The sequence below is a fragment of the Alligator mississippiensis genome, chromosome 10 (genome assembly GCF_030867095.1).
Source record: "Alligator mississippiensis isolate rAllMis1 chromosome 10, rAllMis1, whole genome shotgun sequence".
In the NCBI taxonomy this organism is placed as follows: Eukaryota; Metazoa; Chordata; order Crocodylia; family Alligatoridae; genus Alligator; species Alligator mississippiensis.
In genome coordinates this window covers 21,488,247-21,504,855 of record NC_081833.1, presented here as the reverse complement: position 1 = coordinate 21,504,855, position 16,609 = coordinate 21,488,247, and the positions used below count along the sequence as shown (strand labels likewise).

At 38.8% G+C, this 16,609-nt stretch overlaps 1 protein-coding gene across 8 annotated transcripts in view; it reads right to left on the bottom strand.

Moving 5' to 3' along the window:
* The window catches only part of CIT (citron rho-interacting serine/threonine kinase), a 114,777-nt gene that overhangs the window by 73,054 nt on the left and 25,114 nt on the right, over positions 1–16,609 (bottom strand). For 4 of the 8 annotated variants that reach the window (XM_019493736.2, XM_019493737.2, XM_019493740.2 and 1 more), the window contains exons 10-16: positions 14,807–14,987; positions 8,153–8,258; positions 7,137–7,280; positions 5,505–5,624; positions 1,579–1,749; positions 1,263–1,322; positions 651–704 (exon numbers count right to left, since the gene is read on the bottom strand). In XM_019493736.2, the coding sequence (XP_019349281.1) occupies positions 651–704; positions 1,263–1,322; positions 1,579–1,749; positions 5,505–5,624; positions 7,137–7,280; positions 8,153–8,258; positions 14,807–14,987 (836 nt within the window). Of the gene's footprint in view, positions 1–650; positions 705–1,262; positions 1,323–1,578; positions 1,750–5,504; positions 5,625–7,136; positions 7,281–8,152; positions 8,259–14,806; positions 16,553–16,609 lie in introns of those variants that run through there. The other 4 variants (XM_014593563.3, XM_019493739.2, XM_019493742.2 and 1 more) reach the window with 2 other exon arrangements.

Below are 16,609 nucleotides of genomic sequence, written 5' to 3'. Positions count from 1 at the left end.
CAAAGTCAAGGTCAAAGATGGTCTAGCTAACCAGCATGGTTAGAGCAAGCCAGCACAAAAGGTAGTGTGACTAGCAACAAATTCAGTTGTCTTTGATTTCCTCCCAGCCCACAGGACCAGGTAGCCAGCCACTGTTAAGACAACTGAAGATGGCCTTTGGTATGACTGTGGAACAAGGCTTGAACTCTCACCACTTGATTTGTAGCAAAACACATCAACTGCTCTATCACTTAGAGAGTAAGCCAAAACCAACAGATGTTTTCACTAGTGAACAAACAAGAAATAAACCCTGATATCTCCAGAAACAGAAGGCCAGGCTGGTGTATTGCATGTCACACACCAAAGGTGGCCTTTTAAATAAAATTTTGTATTCATTATTCCAGTTCTGATTCATATTCATTTGTAAAAATAAACACTGTTGACACATTTCAAGAGCAGAAAGCATATTGAGAACTCTAATGATTTCAGATACCAGCTCCCACCACCCCCCTTTCTGCCTCTGTTGTCCTCCAGGCTGTGACTAATTCTATTTTTGAGCGTAAAACAAAGTGCCTCCCTCCTCTGCATTAGAATTTTGCTGGAAAGTCTTATGAAGATTTAATACAGAAATTATTCCTATGAACATTTCCCTCCTACCCCATACACTTTACCTTTGTCAGCTTCTCTTGTAGTTCCTGGATTTTGCCCTGCTGTTCTGCATTGATCTGTAGTCAAATGCAAAGGAGAAAAAATTAAGGGAACAAAGTCACCAGTATATCACAAGTATGGCAGACTTGTTATTTTTGTCTCTTTTCCCAGGATCTTTGTTTCTCCCTATAATTCCAACCTGCCAAAACAATCTTATGCAGGCTTGATCCTATTTTATTAAGTTCAGTTAGTTTGTTTGTCACATTTCTGTCATTAAACAGATCATTCAGTGTGACAATGCATGCAGAACCAAAGCAATTTATTTTTCAAAATAATCATATTTTTCAGTTGCCATTTTGTAGTCATAAAGGGAACCCCATGTGTATCATTAACCCAGCTTCAACATGGACTGCATATAATAGCTTGTCTTTGAATGGTTACTGTAGTTCTATTGAGCACAGACTGACCAGACCTAGCTTTAAGTCAAATCAGACTGAACAATCAGTCCCACAAGGAAAGTGAGGATGGAAGTGTGTTCACACCACTGACCGACCGTAGATATTGTGGGTTTTACCAGCAACAACTTGCTCATACAGAATCAGTCAGCGAACTCCAGTAACACTACTGAAGCATACCTTCTCCAGTTTGGTATACAGCTCTCCTGCTTCAGCTTTTCCTTGGTCTTTAGCCTGTAACTTAAATATAAAATATATAACTTTGAGGAAAAGTTTTAGGACCTTGGACTTCACCCAAAATCACCACCTTAGGCAGTTTAAATGTAAACAGCCTTACAGGGAATAAATTAAACTATTCCAAGTACACGCCTAATACAAAATGGCTCTCAATTGTACAATCTGCACTGAGCTTCTAAGGAGTTTTATGCAACTCTGGTGTAGAAATACACTCTAGAAATCAGAGTATAAAACTCCTTTCCCAAGGAGCCTCAACTACCTTCTGTAGCTTGTTGTGACATTCTGTAGCTTTACGTTTGAATTCTTCCGCTGCCAATCGCGACTCTCTCAACTCTGATTCATAGAGATCACTACGTCTGCGAGCTGAAATAAGATCCTCTTCTAACTGATTCATCATCAACCTCATCTCTTCTACCTGGGCTTGATACTCCTGTAGTGGGAGGAAAGGGGTATTACATTTCAGAGATCACAAAAGAAAAAAAAAAAAAGAGTAGTAAACTACAGGACATGCAGGAAAAGAATATAATACAATATGAAAGGGAGAGCCAAACAAAACACTTCATTCTGTAACTCCCTAGCTTGTCCTCCATGGCAGAGCCAATAATTCTTGCTATTTTCAAGCCAATACCTCAGAAAACATGCAAAAGTATAACCAGAAAAACTATTTTGAGAGAATCTACTTAAAAAAACAAACACATGGATCCTGAAACAAAAATTAATCTATTTTCATGTGATTTCTCTCTTAGTGTTATAGTGCCTCTGTGAAGAGGCCTGTTTTTTCAAAGTAAAATTTCTCAAACTGGTAATGTGAGAGTAACCACAAGCCTTAGTAGTAGGAAAAAGGTGGATAAAAAGTGTGTTGTGGCCTCCAGCCATCAACTTGATGGCTTTTTTTTGACAACTATGGAAAGAAACGTAAAAGGCTAAACACAAAAGTCCTCCATCATTTTTGAAGAGAGAAGCGGGTAATCTAATAATCAAATGCTAGCTTTGGAGCACAGTCCCTGGAGAGTCCTATTTCCCCTACAAAAAGCCATTCCTCTACATATACCCCTATTTCTGGGCCCTACAAACATAGGAATTAGAAAAAAAACCAAAAAGTTTAATACCTAAAAATCAAAGAACAAAAGGAACATTTGAACTAAGTATTCCAGTTAGGTTGTGCATCCAAGGTGATATCAGGTACAGACAGCTCTTCAGATCATCACTCAGGAGTTCATTACAGACCCAGGTTGAATGGTAATTTTTATTAATAAGAATTATTAGAATCCTGGAAATATACTGGTGTTTTACAAAACCAATATATAAAAAAAAAAAAAAGACATTATTGTCCTTGTTCTAAAAAGCTTGATTGTTTCATGTGTATAGTAGCTAGAATGGTGCTAGACAAGTAAATAACATAAAATGAAAGTGGGCAAAGGATTTAACAGGGATTTTTTTTTTTTGATTTTTTTTTTTTAACTCCTTGCACATGAGCCCATATCTGGCTTTCTGTTTTAGTCCATTATAGTATTCCCATTACATCCCATTTTCAAATACACAGCTACAACCCTCATTGCCCACTTCATCGTAACACTTCTAAAGCAGTCATGTCTCCCCGATCAAATGCCCACAGAACACTGTCATGATCTCCACTGATTCTATGATATTATAAAGAGATGCTGGTATTGATTCCCAGGAAGCTTTGATCTCAGTAGACCATCCTTTGGGAGGTGCTGCTAATACCCTGCCATACTGGAAATTGCCACTAATGGTCTTCTGGCCTTGAATGGCTTTCTGGTTCATAACGCACACAAAGGATCCAGCTCACTCAATCTCCTAACAAATATCCCTTGTCACTATTCTTGCTACCCAAGCATTTTCTTATTTTTTATATTGGAGGTGATAAAATAAACATTACTCTAGAAAATTCCTTTTACACCAATTGATCTACAGAGAAATAAGAATGCTTTGTGCTCTGCTGAGAGATGATAACTTGTCAGTACTTTGAGAAACACTCAACTTATAGAGCAGTGATTATTTAAAGAGTTACAAGTATGACCACACCTGCCTTTGAGAAAGCTAATAATTTGGAGGTGGTTAAATAGCTCAGTTTGTCTTGATTCTTGCCATATTCAAGGTACCATGTTTAAGAAAATTTCATAATTAGGTGAGAGGAACATGCCATGCAACCTAAGACCTACAACATGTTCTGGCATGCATCTTATTGGAATGCAACAGACACTGAACACCTGAACACTGAGAAGCAGACATGAAGGCTAATCAGAGATTAAAAACTGTCAGAATGAAAATATACATAGTCAAGTTATTACCAGAAGCCAAACTAGAAAGAACAACTCTGTTTTTCCATTGAGTTTCCAAACTAACGGTGAATAGATGGCATTGCCTTGAAAATACCAAATACTTGAGCTTTAACAGCTTTCCTGAGATTTGTCTTTTTGTGTAAATATTACCCAAGCAGGTTTCTCCACAAGCTTGGCTCCTCTATAGAGGAAATCATAAGGATCAGATCTCTCTCACCCTTTATGTTCTTTCTGCCTTAAACAAATAAGCCAGGCTCTCTTATTTTCCAAGATCCACCTGTTAATGAGTCAGCAGAAATTTTTCAACACATTTTATGCAGCTTGAGGAACCCCAGAGAAACCCTACATAAAAGGTCCTAAAAACCTGTTACAATTCCATCTACAGCACCTTAATATTCTGATTAATCTTAGCCAACATGTACGTTCAGAGATACTGAGTTCAAGTCATGTTGGGATACAAGTTTTATTAAAATTCCTAAAATAATTTTTTCCTTTGTCAAATTTTACGAATCTAAATATATGTATTGCAAAAAACATTCTACACTAAGTCACTTAAAGAAATCCAGCAAATGAAGCAACAGACAGCAAAGTAGCAAGGTTTGCCATTGCCATTTTGAAAACAATCAGCTGAATGGATACTTGATATGTGCATATAGGTCTGCTACTTCCAGAGGTTGTATATGCATTTCATTAAATTTTGCATAAAAGAGTAGCTCCTGTCCAGAGACCTATTACCAAGGGTTCTATGCTTCCACATCTCATTTACCAAAATTAGTCAGTTAATATTTGTAAAGTGCTTTGAAGGAGAAAAACAGTAGATAATTGCTTAGAATTGTTTGAACTCCATAGCAAATCGCAATTTATTTCTCTCAATTTAATGCATTTCCATTAAACAATGGGATGGAATGGATTCTGTCCCACGATACTTTTAATCTGAAAATTGTTCACAATGTCATATTTTCATTTAAGTGTGTATTATTTCTTCATATAAACAAGTCTATGGATTAATGAATTCCTACCACTTTTCTAGATCAAAAAATAACTCTGCAAAAAACATCTACCCTGCAAAGAGGCTAAGCCAGAAAAACAACCTAGGTGGTATTTTGAAATACTAACAAGGTAAGACAATTAGAAATTTAAGTTGGTCAAATTACAACAACATTAGATCTCATGTGGTTACCTTCCACCCCTACTCCTCCCACCCCCATTTCAAAATACTCACTGTAAAGGATTCACGAACTTCTGGTGAGAACTAAGGGGAACCTTGTTAATTCATTTAAAGCTTTATCTATTTTAAATTCTCGTGCTTTTTCAATACAGCAATTTTATTAAAAATATCAAAATTCTCTCCTAATTTTTTTTTTTAACTATTTTTTAAAAGACATTTTATGTGATCCGCTTGATATATTTCAAGAAAGCATCAGAAGGTCTGAGAACATGTGTACTTTCAATGCACACAAAAGTGGTATTTTCTCTTCAGGCACTTTAAGAAACTCTAAATGCCTCCATGGTGGAAGCCTTTGCATCCCATCAGTGAGGTCATGGGCCCCAAAAAGATAAGCTAAAGTAAGTGAGGTGTGAACTTAAGGTACATCAGCTGCTCTGCATTACCAAGTACATGCTCTTACCCTGCAGTAAATAAGGCAATTTTACTGAGGGGGGAAGCTGCCTCACATTTACTTCAGAGTAAGAGCATGCATATAATCAGCTACCAGGAGGTTGTAGATGCACTTTAAGTTAACACTCTAGTACCTCATGGTAACTTACCTGATAGTAACTTGTGTGCCCATATGCCAAAATGTGTTCCTAGCATCAGAAGTGCAAAATACAAGCAGTGCAAATATACTGTCAGGCACTCTGCTACCCAGAGAAGCAGTTATACCTGTTCTTTGATCTCCTGCAGTTTTCGGCTCTGCTCTCTTATATCATGAAGAAGCTGTAGCGCCTTATCATCCTCCTGAGACACCTCCATCCGTGCCTGTTCCAGGCTTCGCTTTAAGCTCTGCAGAAAGCAAAATGCTCAATACACAGATTCTTTGCCTTTGCACATTGTTGTATAAGAAATATCCTCAAATAAAGGAACACAAAGCTTCTCCTTGAGTAACACGAGTCAATATAAATTGAGACACCAAGCCTAAAAATTCACTGCTATTGAACTTCAGTTTTTCTATGTGGATAGAAACAGCTCGCTTACAACCAAAAAGCTACAACACTAAGATTTTTATTCAAACCCTATTACTGCCAATCAACTTTGAAGTCAAAGAATGAACACAGGATCCAAAAGATAACCTTTACTGAAATTACTTTATCTAGCACTGTTTATTCATGGCCCTAATACCATCATTCACTTAATGCTACTATTATTACCAAGACTGACATTTTTTCTCCAGACTGGCTGATTAAGTTGAATCCTCTGCTTGTCCTTCAACTTTTTGTTAAAGGGTAGGAGTACCTACTATTAATAGTAGTAATACTTCTTTTGTTTCAGGCTTTCTAATCTTTGCTTAGGACTTCAAGACAGACTAACAGTCTTGCAACCTACATATATTTATTTATTGTTTTTCATCCAGAAAGATCCCAAAACTCTGCAGTCATGTAAAACAGTAGAAATTATAAAATACCCATAGCTCAACCCAACTTCAGATATGTTTCCTAATATGCATTATTTAATTATAAAGTTTCCATTTACACAAATACATTAATGCCTTCTGTGCTATTAAGATAAATGAAGTATACTCCATAGGAAATGCCTCTCACACCTCTAAAATTCAGTGACCTCTTTACTGCTAACACTGCAGTTATCTACACCAACATGCTAAAGACCACCAGTATCCGCACGCTAAAGTTTTGGTGGGAGAGGGAAAGGAAGACAGAAGAATATCATATGCAGCTGAAAATAAAAGGTAGCATTGGTATGTAGAACGTAAACACCCTCACTGAAATTTTGCCAAGACAACTGGGCAGACATCCCTGGTCCTGTATAAAGTGCCAAAAACTCTTTAAAGACAGATTTAGGGCTTCACTTTTAAATCCCATTTAAAAAGCAGCATCTGTCATTACAGTGCCCATACCACAATGCTAGGGAATTGGATCAGATTGAACTCAGAATGCTACATCTTGAGTCAGCACTTTCACTTCTTGAAACACTTTAGCTACACTTGGATTGACTAACCCCACCTTTGATTCCACCATCTGCTAAAATCAGAACCCCAAAGAAGTACAACATTGCTAGAAGGTCAAGAACAAAACCACCTCAGGGTGCTTCAAGGCAAGCAAGAAATCAGTTATACCTACTTTGTAATTATTACTGTATGATATTCTAACAACATCATCCGAGTTTAAATAAAATTATATCTAACTGTACGCTGAAAACAATTTACTGCTCCATTTTCAATAGACAACTGTTCCTCTTGCATCTTCTCTCTTTAGCATGTACTGCACTGAAACCTCTATGGAACAGAAAGCTAGAGACCGTCAGATGTAACCCTTCAGAGGGAAAAGGGTAAAGGCTCACACTGCATTCTGTGATGTAGGTAGCCAGATCTTGCTCCAGGAGGGATCGCTGGGTCTCAGAGGCTTTCAGTTCCACCTCCTTTTGGCTAAGTACAGCCTCCACCTCTGACACTCTCCGGTGCAATCGCGTCATTTCCTGCTCCATCTGCAACAAAATTGAAAGATTAAAAGGGATTTCAAAGGCTTTTTTAGCTGCTAACTTTAGTGTACCTCATGTGACAAATTTCAGTCTCAGAGATCCTAGCAATAAATTCTCCAAATGCTGTTTAAATTCCAATACCATTGTGTCTGCTCCTGGGAATTCACAGTTCTTCTTAAGGACAGGAAGTAAGTCTAAGTCACCCCATTCATTCAAGCTGCTTGTTCGTATTCAGTCATTCTTCGAACCCCAGTTAGCAAAGAAGCCACAATCATTTTTCACCTGATTTGCAGAGATGGATCACTTTAACTTTATCCCAAATCCATGTTGGACCAGAAGATGGTTCCCCCCCATCTCCTTGTGAGGGACAAATGGTCAAATCCAGCACAGAGCAGGGAGACAAATAATTGCACTCATAAAAGTCTCAAAAAAGCAGTGAGTTTGAAAAGACTCCAGTGAGTTCCTTTTACTCAGGAACCGTAACTGTTATAAAATGTTCACTGTAATCAATGAAGTGGCAACAGTTACATAAGTAGAAGTTGAAGGACTAGGAAGAGAGACTTGTATCACTCAGAACAGAAACCGCTGCAACTGATGAGGAATAAACGCCGCCTGCTGGAAGAAGCAGTTGTCTGTGTCATGCTGAGAAAAGGGCTGTTTAAAATCCAGAGCTTCCTCTTGTTAAGATTAATGTATCTAGAGCAAAGGCATAGCCTAAAGTCATTTCCCTCTGTAATGAACAGGAAGCCACTTCACTGAAGGAAAAGCACTTTGCCCAGCACAGATCCTGACGATCAGCAGCATCTGACAGATCCCTTGGCATACATTGGTTGTAGATTCCTGGAGCAATGAGGATGGCCAATCGCATAAATAAATACCTTATGACACTTGTCCTGGGTGTCTTGGAGCTCTTTGCTCTTGAGAAGGAGTTTCTTTTCCATGGAGCTGATTTTGGCTGGAGAGTCCAAACTCGGAACAACGGACCTAAAAGAATAAAGCCAAACAATGCATAAATATAGAAAAAAAAAGGGTACAAGAATCTCCATTTAAAAACAGCCTAATTTAACCCCTAGCAAACACTAGGATTAAATTAAAGATAAAGCAAGTACTATGGTATAACAGCTAGGTCAATCAACACTTTATGTCATTAAACACCTTGTAACTCCTCTCATTATGTAAAACAATGAGAGACATGGCAGGCATTCTTTTATGATTCTTGTACATATTTATAAGTGTGATGAAGCCAAAAGTCAAAATATTTTTACCCACTCAAGAAGTTAGAGTTTTCTGAAAATTCATTGCCTGCTGCACAACATTAAATACTTTTGAAAAAATATAGCATTAAAAAACACACTTGAAAGCTCAACAGGCCTTGCCCTGATCCACAGCAAGCTGATTTTCCTTCCGCTTAGCTTCTTCTCTATTACTGAAGGATTCAAACCATAACCAGTCCACCTCTAAATGCCCCATTTCTGGCCTAATCAAACCTGATATGGTTACCCACATTTCAGAACTTCAGAATTCCCCCTATAATTTGTGACTCATGAGGAAAATCTATTTAATTACAGAATTTGCTGCTGTTTGACTCCAGAAAATCAAGTAACATTGTCTTTAGGAGCCAAGAGGCCCACAAGAGAGAGTTAAAGAGATAACCATATCAGTTGGTTTTAAATTCCTTCTAAAAAAAGCTTTACAAGTCGTTCCTTGCAATGCTGAGCAGATTTTGTAGTTTAAAACAAAAAGGGTTTTTTTACAGTCTGATTCTAAAACACAACTAAATATAAAATCATAAAAAATCTGCATTCAACAGACACTATTCTCTATAGCACAACACAATTCAAACTAGATAGTTAAGCAGTTAATGATGGAGCCAAACTTAATAGAAGAAGCCTAGTGCTCACTTACTGTTGAGATTTTAGATGTACAATGAAGGTGCTAATAAAAGAACCTGCAGTCTGCCCACACATTGCTTTCCTGCTTCTCCTGGCCACAGCTTTGGTATGCCTCCAGTTATCCCCATGGAGAGAAATGAGCTTCAAGCAGCTCTTTGCACAGAGCCACACACAGCAACAGTATCTCTTCTTATACCAAGGAAAGTTTGATTCCACTACCACCATTTTTTGAGAAGATGTACTTCCCAGTTAACAGAAACACACAGGGTATTAATCACACACAAGGCAAAAAATGGACTTATGAAACTGCTACAGCTGTACATACAGAACAAATTAGATCTTAAGGAGTGCCACCAAAGCCATTTGAAAACCCAGTCCCAATATGAACATGTAAATATAGCAGAGTCCACTGATTCCAAACCATATGGAAACTTCTAATCCAATTACATCTTTTTAAAGTTATCTAATAAAGAAATAAACCTATTAAGAGAATGAATCCTCCCATATCAACTGACAGGATATGATCAAAACTTATTAAAAGAATAAATCTTAAATGTGAATACTTTTTTAGGTTTAGTTCTATTGGTAGTCTAATGCAGGGGTGGTCAACCTGTGGCATGTGTGCCACAAGTGGCATGGGCAGCCTCTGTGTAGCACATGGCAGATCAGAGAGAGGGCAGGCAGCAGAACAGCAGATAGGGCAAGGAGCAAAAAGCAGAGCAGCAGATCAGGCTGGGATCAGGGATGGCCCTCAATGAGAGTACAGGGCTAACTTGTGGCATACCTGCCAAAAAGGTTGATCCTCACTAGTCTAATAAATCCAATCCCACAGATTATCATCTTTAAAAATCAATTTCATTATACTCCTACAGAAAAAAGGCAACCAACCATCTGAGAAAAATGCCTATTAAACCCCATCACAGCTGAGCATACAAAGCTAAAAATGGATAGCTGAGAAAAACAGCCTAAAAATAAAAAGTAAAGCGCACATTAACCAAAAAAGATGCTAAGTAATCTGCTTTAAAATGTAATTCATACAAATGCAAGTAGCTGCAAATGTGTAATGAGATAGTTCTGACAAATTTTTGGCATTAAAATATTAACCTTAGATTTCTGAACTATTTCAGCTAAAGGCATTTTTAAAAGAATCATACATCTATATTAGCCATTGCCTTCTTGATTCAGCTTGAACCACGGGCACTAACCCTGTAAACATTAGCCAGTTCTAATGAAGACAGGGATACACGTTCCACTTGCAGCACTGCTTCATTTTGATACTTCAGTTTCTTCCCTTGGTGCTTTTTTAAAAGGAACATGTTCATTATATAGTGGAGGCCATTTTGCAATTCATACATTTTTCCTGGAGAGCCAGATAATAGGTCTAGATGTACAACATAGGGGGTAAGAGGGTAGAATCTATGAAAGAAGACTGAAAATGCTGAGATGACACCCTATTCAATATAAGAGTGACAAGACAGGACAGAGTGCATTGTTACTCTCAACTGACATCTTCTGACCAAAGTTTGGCATGTCATTAAGTGGTTTTGGCATGCTTCTCAGGTACAGTGTGCTTGTTGGGAAGAAAAAAAAAAGAGGAAGTAAAGGATGGCAATCTTCCCCTTCCTCCCAGCCCCCATACCACCCCTAAATTAAGAAATACCTTAAAAATGTGTGTACCACTCAAGGGATAATCCCACCACCTACCATTGGGAATCAGCACATCTCAGCCTCCCATGACACTGGTCTCTAACAGGATTTGTGATACATGCAGTTAAAAGCTGAAAAAGACCACTGAAGTTAATTTCTCCTTTCATGCAAATTATTGTAAGATTGCTTCATGACAACCCCTACCACCTTTAAGTCTCAAGAATAGAAAGTAATCAAGAGAAATGTGATTCTTACTAACCTAACAGAAGCCTTGTCATAGAGCTACACAGTCCCAACAGATTATGACAAGATGTGAAATAAGCATGTTGTAAGGTCATTGTTATATTCCTCTTCAGTCAGAGTTATCTCAGAAATTAAACATATTCAATATGACAGCAAAAGCCACCATGCAAACTTATCACTCAATTGGTACTGTCTCAAAATATTTAATTCAATTAACTGTTAAATCAGGGGTCAGTTTTCTCAGCACAACAGAGTAGTGTCTGCAATTTCCTCTGAGGTGTGAAGAACTGATTAACAACAAAGGGTAATCAACTCATAAATAAGAAAACTGCAATGGAAAGTCTTTAAGTCTTAGTCAAGTCTATGACAGCAAATGTTAACCATGTGCCATATTTTCAAGAGGAAAAAATATCTTTGTGAGTAATGTGTTTAAATGAGTTTGCTTAAGCTAGTTATCTAATGATCTCAGAAGAACTGAAGCAAATGGTGCAGGAATGTTCATTGTGCAAAGGCTTCTCTTCTTCTAATATTCTGTAGAGAAAAAAAATCACTACAGGAAAAAGTAGAAAAATGAACAAAAGGGTGCAGGAGATGGAAGTTCACAGATCACCCTGTATTATACCTCTTCCTACTTCCTTATTTTATCCCAGTCTCAGAAGCCTCCAACTGATGCCTCTTCCTTCTAGATGTCATAGTGCTCCTTATCCTAATTCTGGCCCCAATACACAAGTCTTTTCCTCCATCCCCCCAATCAATTGTCTCCCTCCTCCATCCCTCATGCTCTATTCATCATCCATACTCTTCCCCTCCTCCAGGTTTTTTACCTGTTTTCTGCTCCCTCTTAAGCGCCTATTCCAACCTAAAAATTCCTCAACGCAAAACAATGATATAATTAAGATGTGAAATACAGTAAACAAATGACAGCATACTTTTGAAGCCTTTGTCTTCCCTTTCCACCCTTTCCAGGGCTGAAACAGTTTTTCAGAGATCTACAAGTGGCTGGATCAAATATTTGAGAGAGAGATAGAAGTGGAAGAAACTCTAACCAGCAAAGACTGAGGTAACATACTAGTGCCAAGCTCTGTTGCTCAGAAGGGGATGGGATCCAAGATATTTAAACAAGCTATGTCCCTCTGGCTTAAGGGTTCCCCATTTTGTATCGACCTAGGTATCTTATAAATTTGAAAAACCAGACACCCTTCAAGCTCCTTGGCCCAAATTCTTTACTGGCACAGAAAGCGTAATCAGTAGGGAGGAAAAGAGAAAATAAAGAGATTTCTGCTACTTTAGTCCTCCCTTGCTGTTTTTGGGGTGCTACGTAGCCACCAGAAATCCAAGTGCCTACCTCAGTTGTTGCTCCTCCTGGCTTTACTAAGCAGTGGCAGCAATGTGAAAGCAGAATGGCCCTTGGCAGCTTGGCTACTGCCCACTGGGTTCTGAACAGAAGCAGGGAAAGTTATGAGGACCTAATTAATTACGCTCTACAGCTGCTTGGCCAAGCTGTGAGCAGCAGCAGAGGCATTAGCTATCCATTTGCAGATACAGGAGACCAGCTCTGCATCACTTAGCAACCAAACGTATGGGGGGGGGTAAAATAAAACCTGAAATTCTTCAACAATGAGTTAGGACATCATAGTTGCCAAAGAAAGCATCCTACTTAAGACTAACAAGGACACAAGCTTTTTTAAGTTTTGCTTCTGTAACTATCTATTGTTCTCGCTCATTTACTGTCTGGAATTAGGCTGTTAAATGCCTTGGGGCAGGTAATATATCTTATTTGCTCTATAAAGCAGAGTAGGCACTTCATCATAAATAAGAAGTCATGCTTACTTCAGGCACCAGCAACAGGATAGAGGGAGCTCACTAGCTACTGTGCTAGTTGAAATAAATGACATAATGGAGTCTTCATACAGTCCTCATATTTAATAGCCCCTCCTTAAATAAAAAGCAAGAGCATGCTGCCAATGCAAAGCCTAAAATTAATTTATAAAAAACCTGTTTGAAATTATGGAGGGTATGTCCTAAAACAGAATCTTCTTACACTTAATTTTTCTCCAAAATAATCTTAATAAGACATTGTTTTTGTATTCCAACATGAGAGAAACGAGAATACAAGAGACAATGCAACATGACTTCAGCCATCATAATTCCCCCATCACATATTACATTTTGGCCCAGTTCAGCTGAACCCTTACTATTCTACTACTAAAACCCAAAATTAAACACCAGCAGACATGTTTATCTGTCAGATGTACCACCTACTATCCAAAATATCATTGAGAAAACAGACCTGCATTGACCTGCAGCACCTATGTTAAACTGAACCTTTAAACACCAGAGATACGCCAATGCACCTGAGATTTAACCTCAAATGCTCTCTTTTTGTACTGGGGCTCCAATACACACACACACCTCTACCAATATACATAAATCCAGTATTGGGCCTCTACTGACAGTTACATGAATGACATTCTGGTTCTGTCACATGGAAATCTATGTAGGGATAGATCAACATCACAATTCGAGAAAGATTTTAACCCCACAGATGTTATTTACCATGTATCTCCCCAAAAGTCCTTCTGTTGATAATGTTAGATAACACCCCGATAGATTACATTCTTTCTTTCAATTGTTATTACGCCTTCCTCTTCTCCATCCTTTACCCTGAAGGCAACACCTACTGGAAGGACAGTCAGTGGTTCCCTTATTACTGGCCTAGCTATCATATAACCTTGATTCACAACACTGGAAAGATCAGGGATGCCAAAATACCACCAGATTTAGTTCTAGTACTTTTAGTAGCACAACCAACATGACAGAGACATTATAACTTGATTAAGACATATTGTCAGTTTTAATTCCCAGTGGGGACTAATTAGCAGCAATGAAAGACAATGGTTGACATTAAAATATAATACCTTAGTATGTTGAGTCACCCAATCAGCTAAAGCCTCAAAGGCCTTCTGGTACTGAGGTAAGGACTTCTCAAATTGATGTGCTGCACTAATGCTTTCTCATTCACTCTAATACCAGAAGCCATGCACCCATCATGTCAAAGGGTTTGCACTATGCTATTCTTCCTCTCCCTGTCTCAGTTTTCATTACAAAATCTTTTCTTCCTAAATAAAGGTATTTTTTTCTAGAGCTTTTTATCTCATCACATGCTCATGCCCAGCACAGTTCATGCAGATCTCTGACCCCATAATATACTAATACAGCAATGCCCAGGCTTAGCATTTAACTTGACCTAGCAGTACATCCTGCCAGCTCCGTGAAGCTCAATCTCTGGTTCACTGGCCCATCACCACATGTTCCCAGATTACTGGAGCTCTATCTGTGGATCACTGACCCAGCCTCACCCTCCCTACTTCTCCTCCCCCCCCACCCAATCTGGTGGTGCCCAGCCTCTGCATCTCTGACCCAATAAAACACACCCCCACTTCAATCTCAAAAGTCCTATTCCAAAGATCTGCAATACCAGAAATCAAGCCACCCACTCCCTTCCAGACAACAGCAGCCCTAACTAAAAGAAAGTAACCAAATCACGATTTTAGAAAATTCATTTTCAGACTCAGAGAACAGTATCAGATGTACAATCACAGCAGCAACAGATAAAGCTTCAAGTCGACAGCTTTCCTAAAGCAGAGTGGAGGCCAGTTCAGAGCTGCTTTCCACCACCTCCCCCAACCTGCTCCAAACACTAATTTTCTTCTACCAATCCTTTTCACTTAAACAGTAACCTCTACTTACTCTGACCTGAGGATCCCCAGCGTCTTGATAAATGAAAACCCTACAAATGGCAAATCTTCACCAGAAAAACCTGCTGGGTTCAACTGGCGCGGAGAGGATAAAACCCGCGAATTCTTCTCTGGTTCATCAAAATTTGAGGTGTCATCATCAGACTTGAGGGTAGGAACGAAGGGGGGAGGAGCTGGTGAAAAAAGCAAGGAGAAAAGACAAAATTCAGCTACAGTTAGCTCTGCAACGGTCCCACTCATCCAGCGCTTGCAATGGCACTGCAGCTCCTGCTTTTAATCTTGCTAACACAAGCAGACTGAGCTGCTGCTCTCAAATCGTATTACAGCAACAAGAGATTAACCCCTCAGCTACCAACATGGCTACCATTCTGCAGGCAGAATGTCTCCCATGCTGGTTAAACTGGTTTTCTTTTTAACACAGGTATGTTAACTAAGACCAAAAGGAAGCAGCATAAAAATACCAACTATATTTAAAGGTCATTTGTTCCTGATCTTTCTAGAACAAGAAAGATGTCTCTAAATGTGCCGAATTAGTGGAATACAATATTACATCAGAATATAGTCTGCTACCTTGCTGGCCAGCTAACAGATCATTTTTGCCCATCCTCACTATCTAAAGCACTCGCAATACTGATTTCTGGTCCTGTTACCAATAAATTGGTCTTGTTCCTGGAAGATTTCAACAAGCTGTAGCTAATAAATTTGAACAGCTCTTGAAAAGGGGAGAAAAAGAAATAAGGATTATTCCCCAAGATAGTTTACTAGGGATTTGGAACTCTTGGTGGGACACCACTGCAGTCTGGCTCCGATACAATCACCTTTGAATAAAGATTTCACTGGCAGGAATTATAATTTCTTACTCTAATTTCTAAATTGGTGACAGTTTAACTTGCAGTTGTTTAATTTCAGCCCATTTTCTAACCTTTGCTGCAATTTAATTAAGTCAAAGACACAAAAGTTCTTTTAAATGATGTACGGCACCCCAGTTCCCTGCTGGTTTGGCTACGTGAGTGAAAAGAATGAATGTAAAAGCCTGCTGTGCAATTCCTACCTTATTAAATCATGTTCCCGCCCAGGAAATTTTTTTTTTTAAACATTTCATCACTCAGGTCCAAAACTCACTGAAAATCTACTAAGCTCTCTTTTGCTCTGTGAAGGAGACAGCTCTTCAGTCAGCAACTCGAACATGGCTCATTGTTACAAGCTGATGGAAGTGCAGTGTGCTAAAACCGTTACCATGGATCCAGTATAGATCTCCTGTAGCTGAAGGGCTGATGAGAATTGAAGAACCAGGAACAAACATTACAGCCCCTGCAGTGCAGGCTCCCTGCTCCTCACTCTGTGCATGCTCTGAGTTTAACCCTACCTGCCTACATTCATGACAGATGCTGATGCTTATCTGACTGACACAAGCAGAATGAGTCACTGCTGGAGCTTGCTAGCTCCCTCTAGGTTGCCAAAGCCTTTCACAGCCCTGTTTTTAACTCTTTACTTTCTATACAAATTTATGCTTAAGAAAATCACCAGACCAGCATTAATAGGCAAAAATCAGCCTGCTTAAATCACTAAACTGCAACAACACATGCATGCTTCATTAGTGACTCTCCAGGGAGCCATCCTGAAACTACTTCCAAGCAGGGAAAGGGAAGAAAACTCCATGAAGCAGGCAAAATGCTGTTCACACACAGTAGTCTCAAGCAGAGTGGGGTGAATGGAGGAAAACCCCAAATTCAAAAGCATGCATTAAAAATGCATCATTTTACCTCTCAGACAGTCTTCAGAGCTTTTAAGTCTT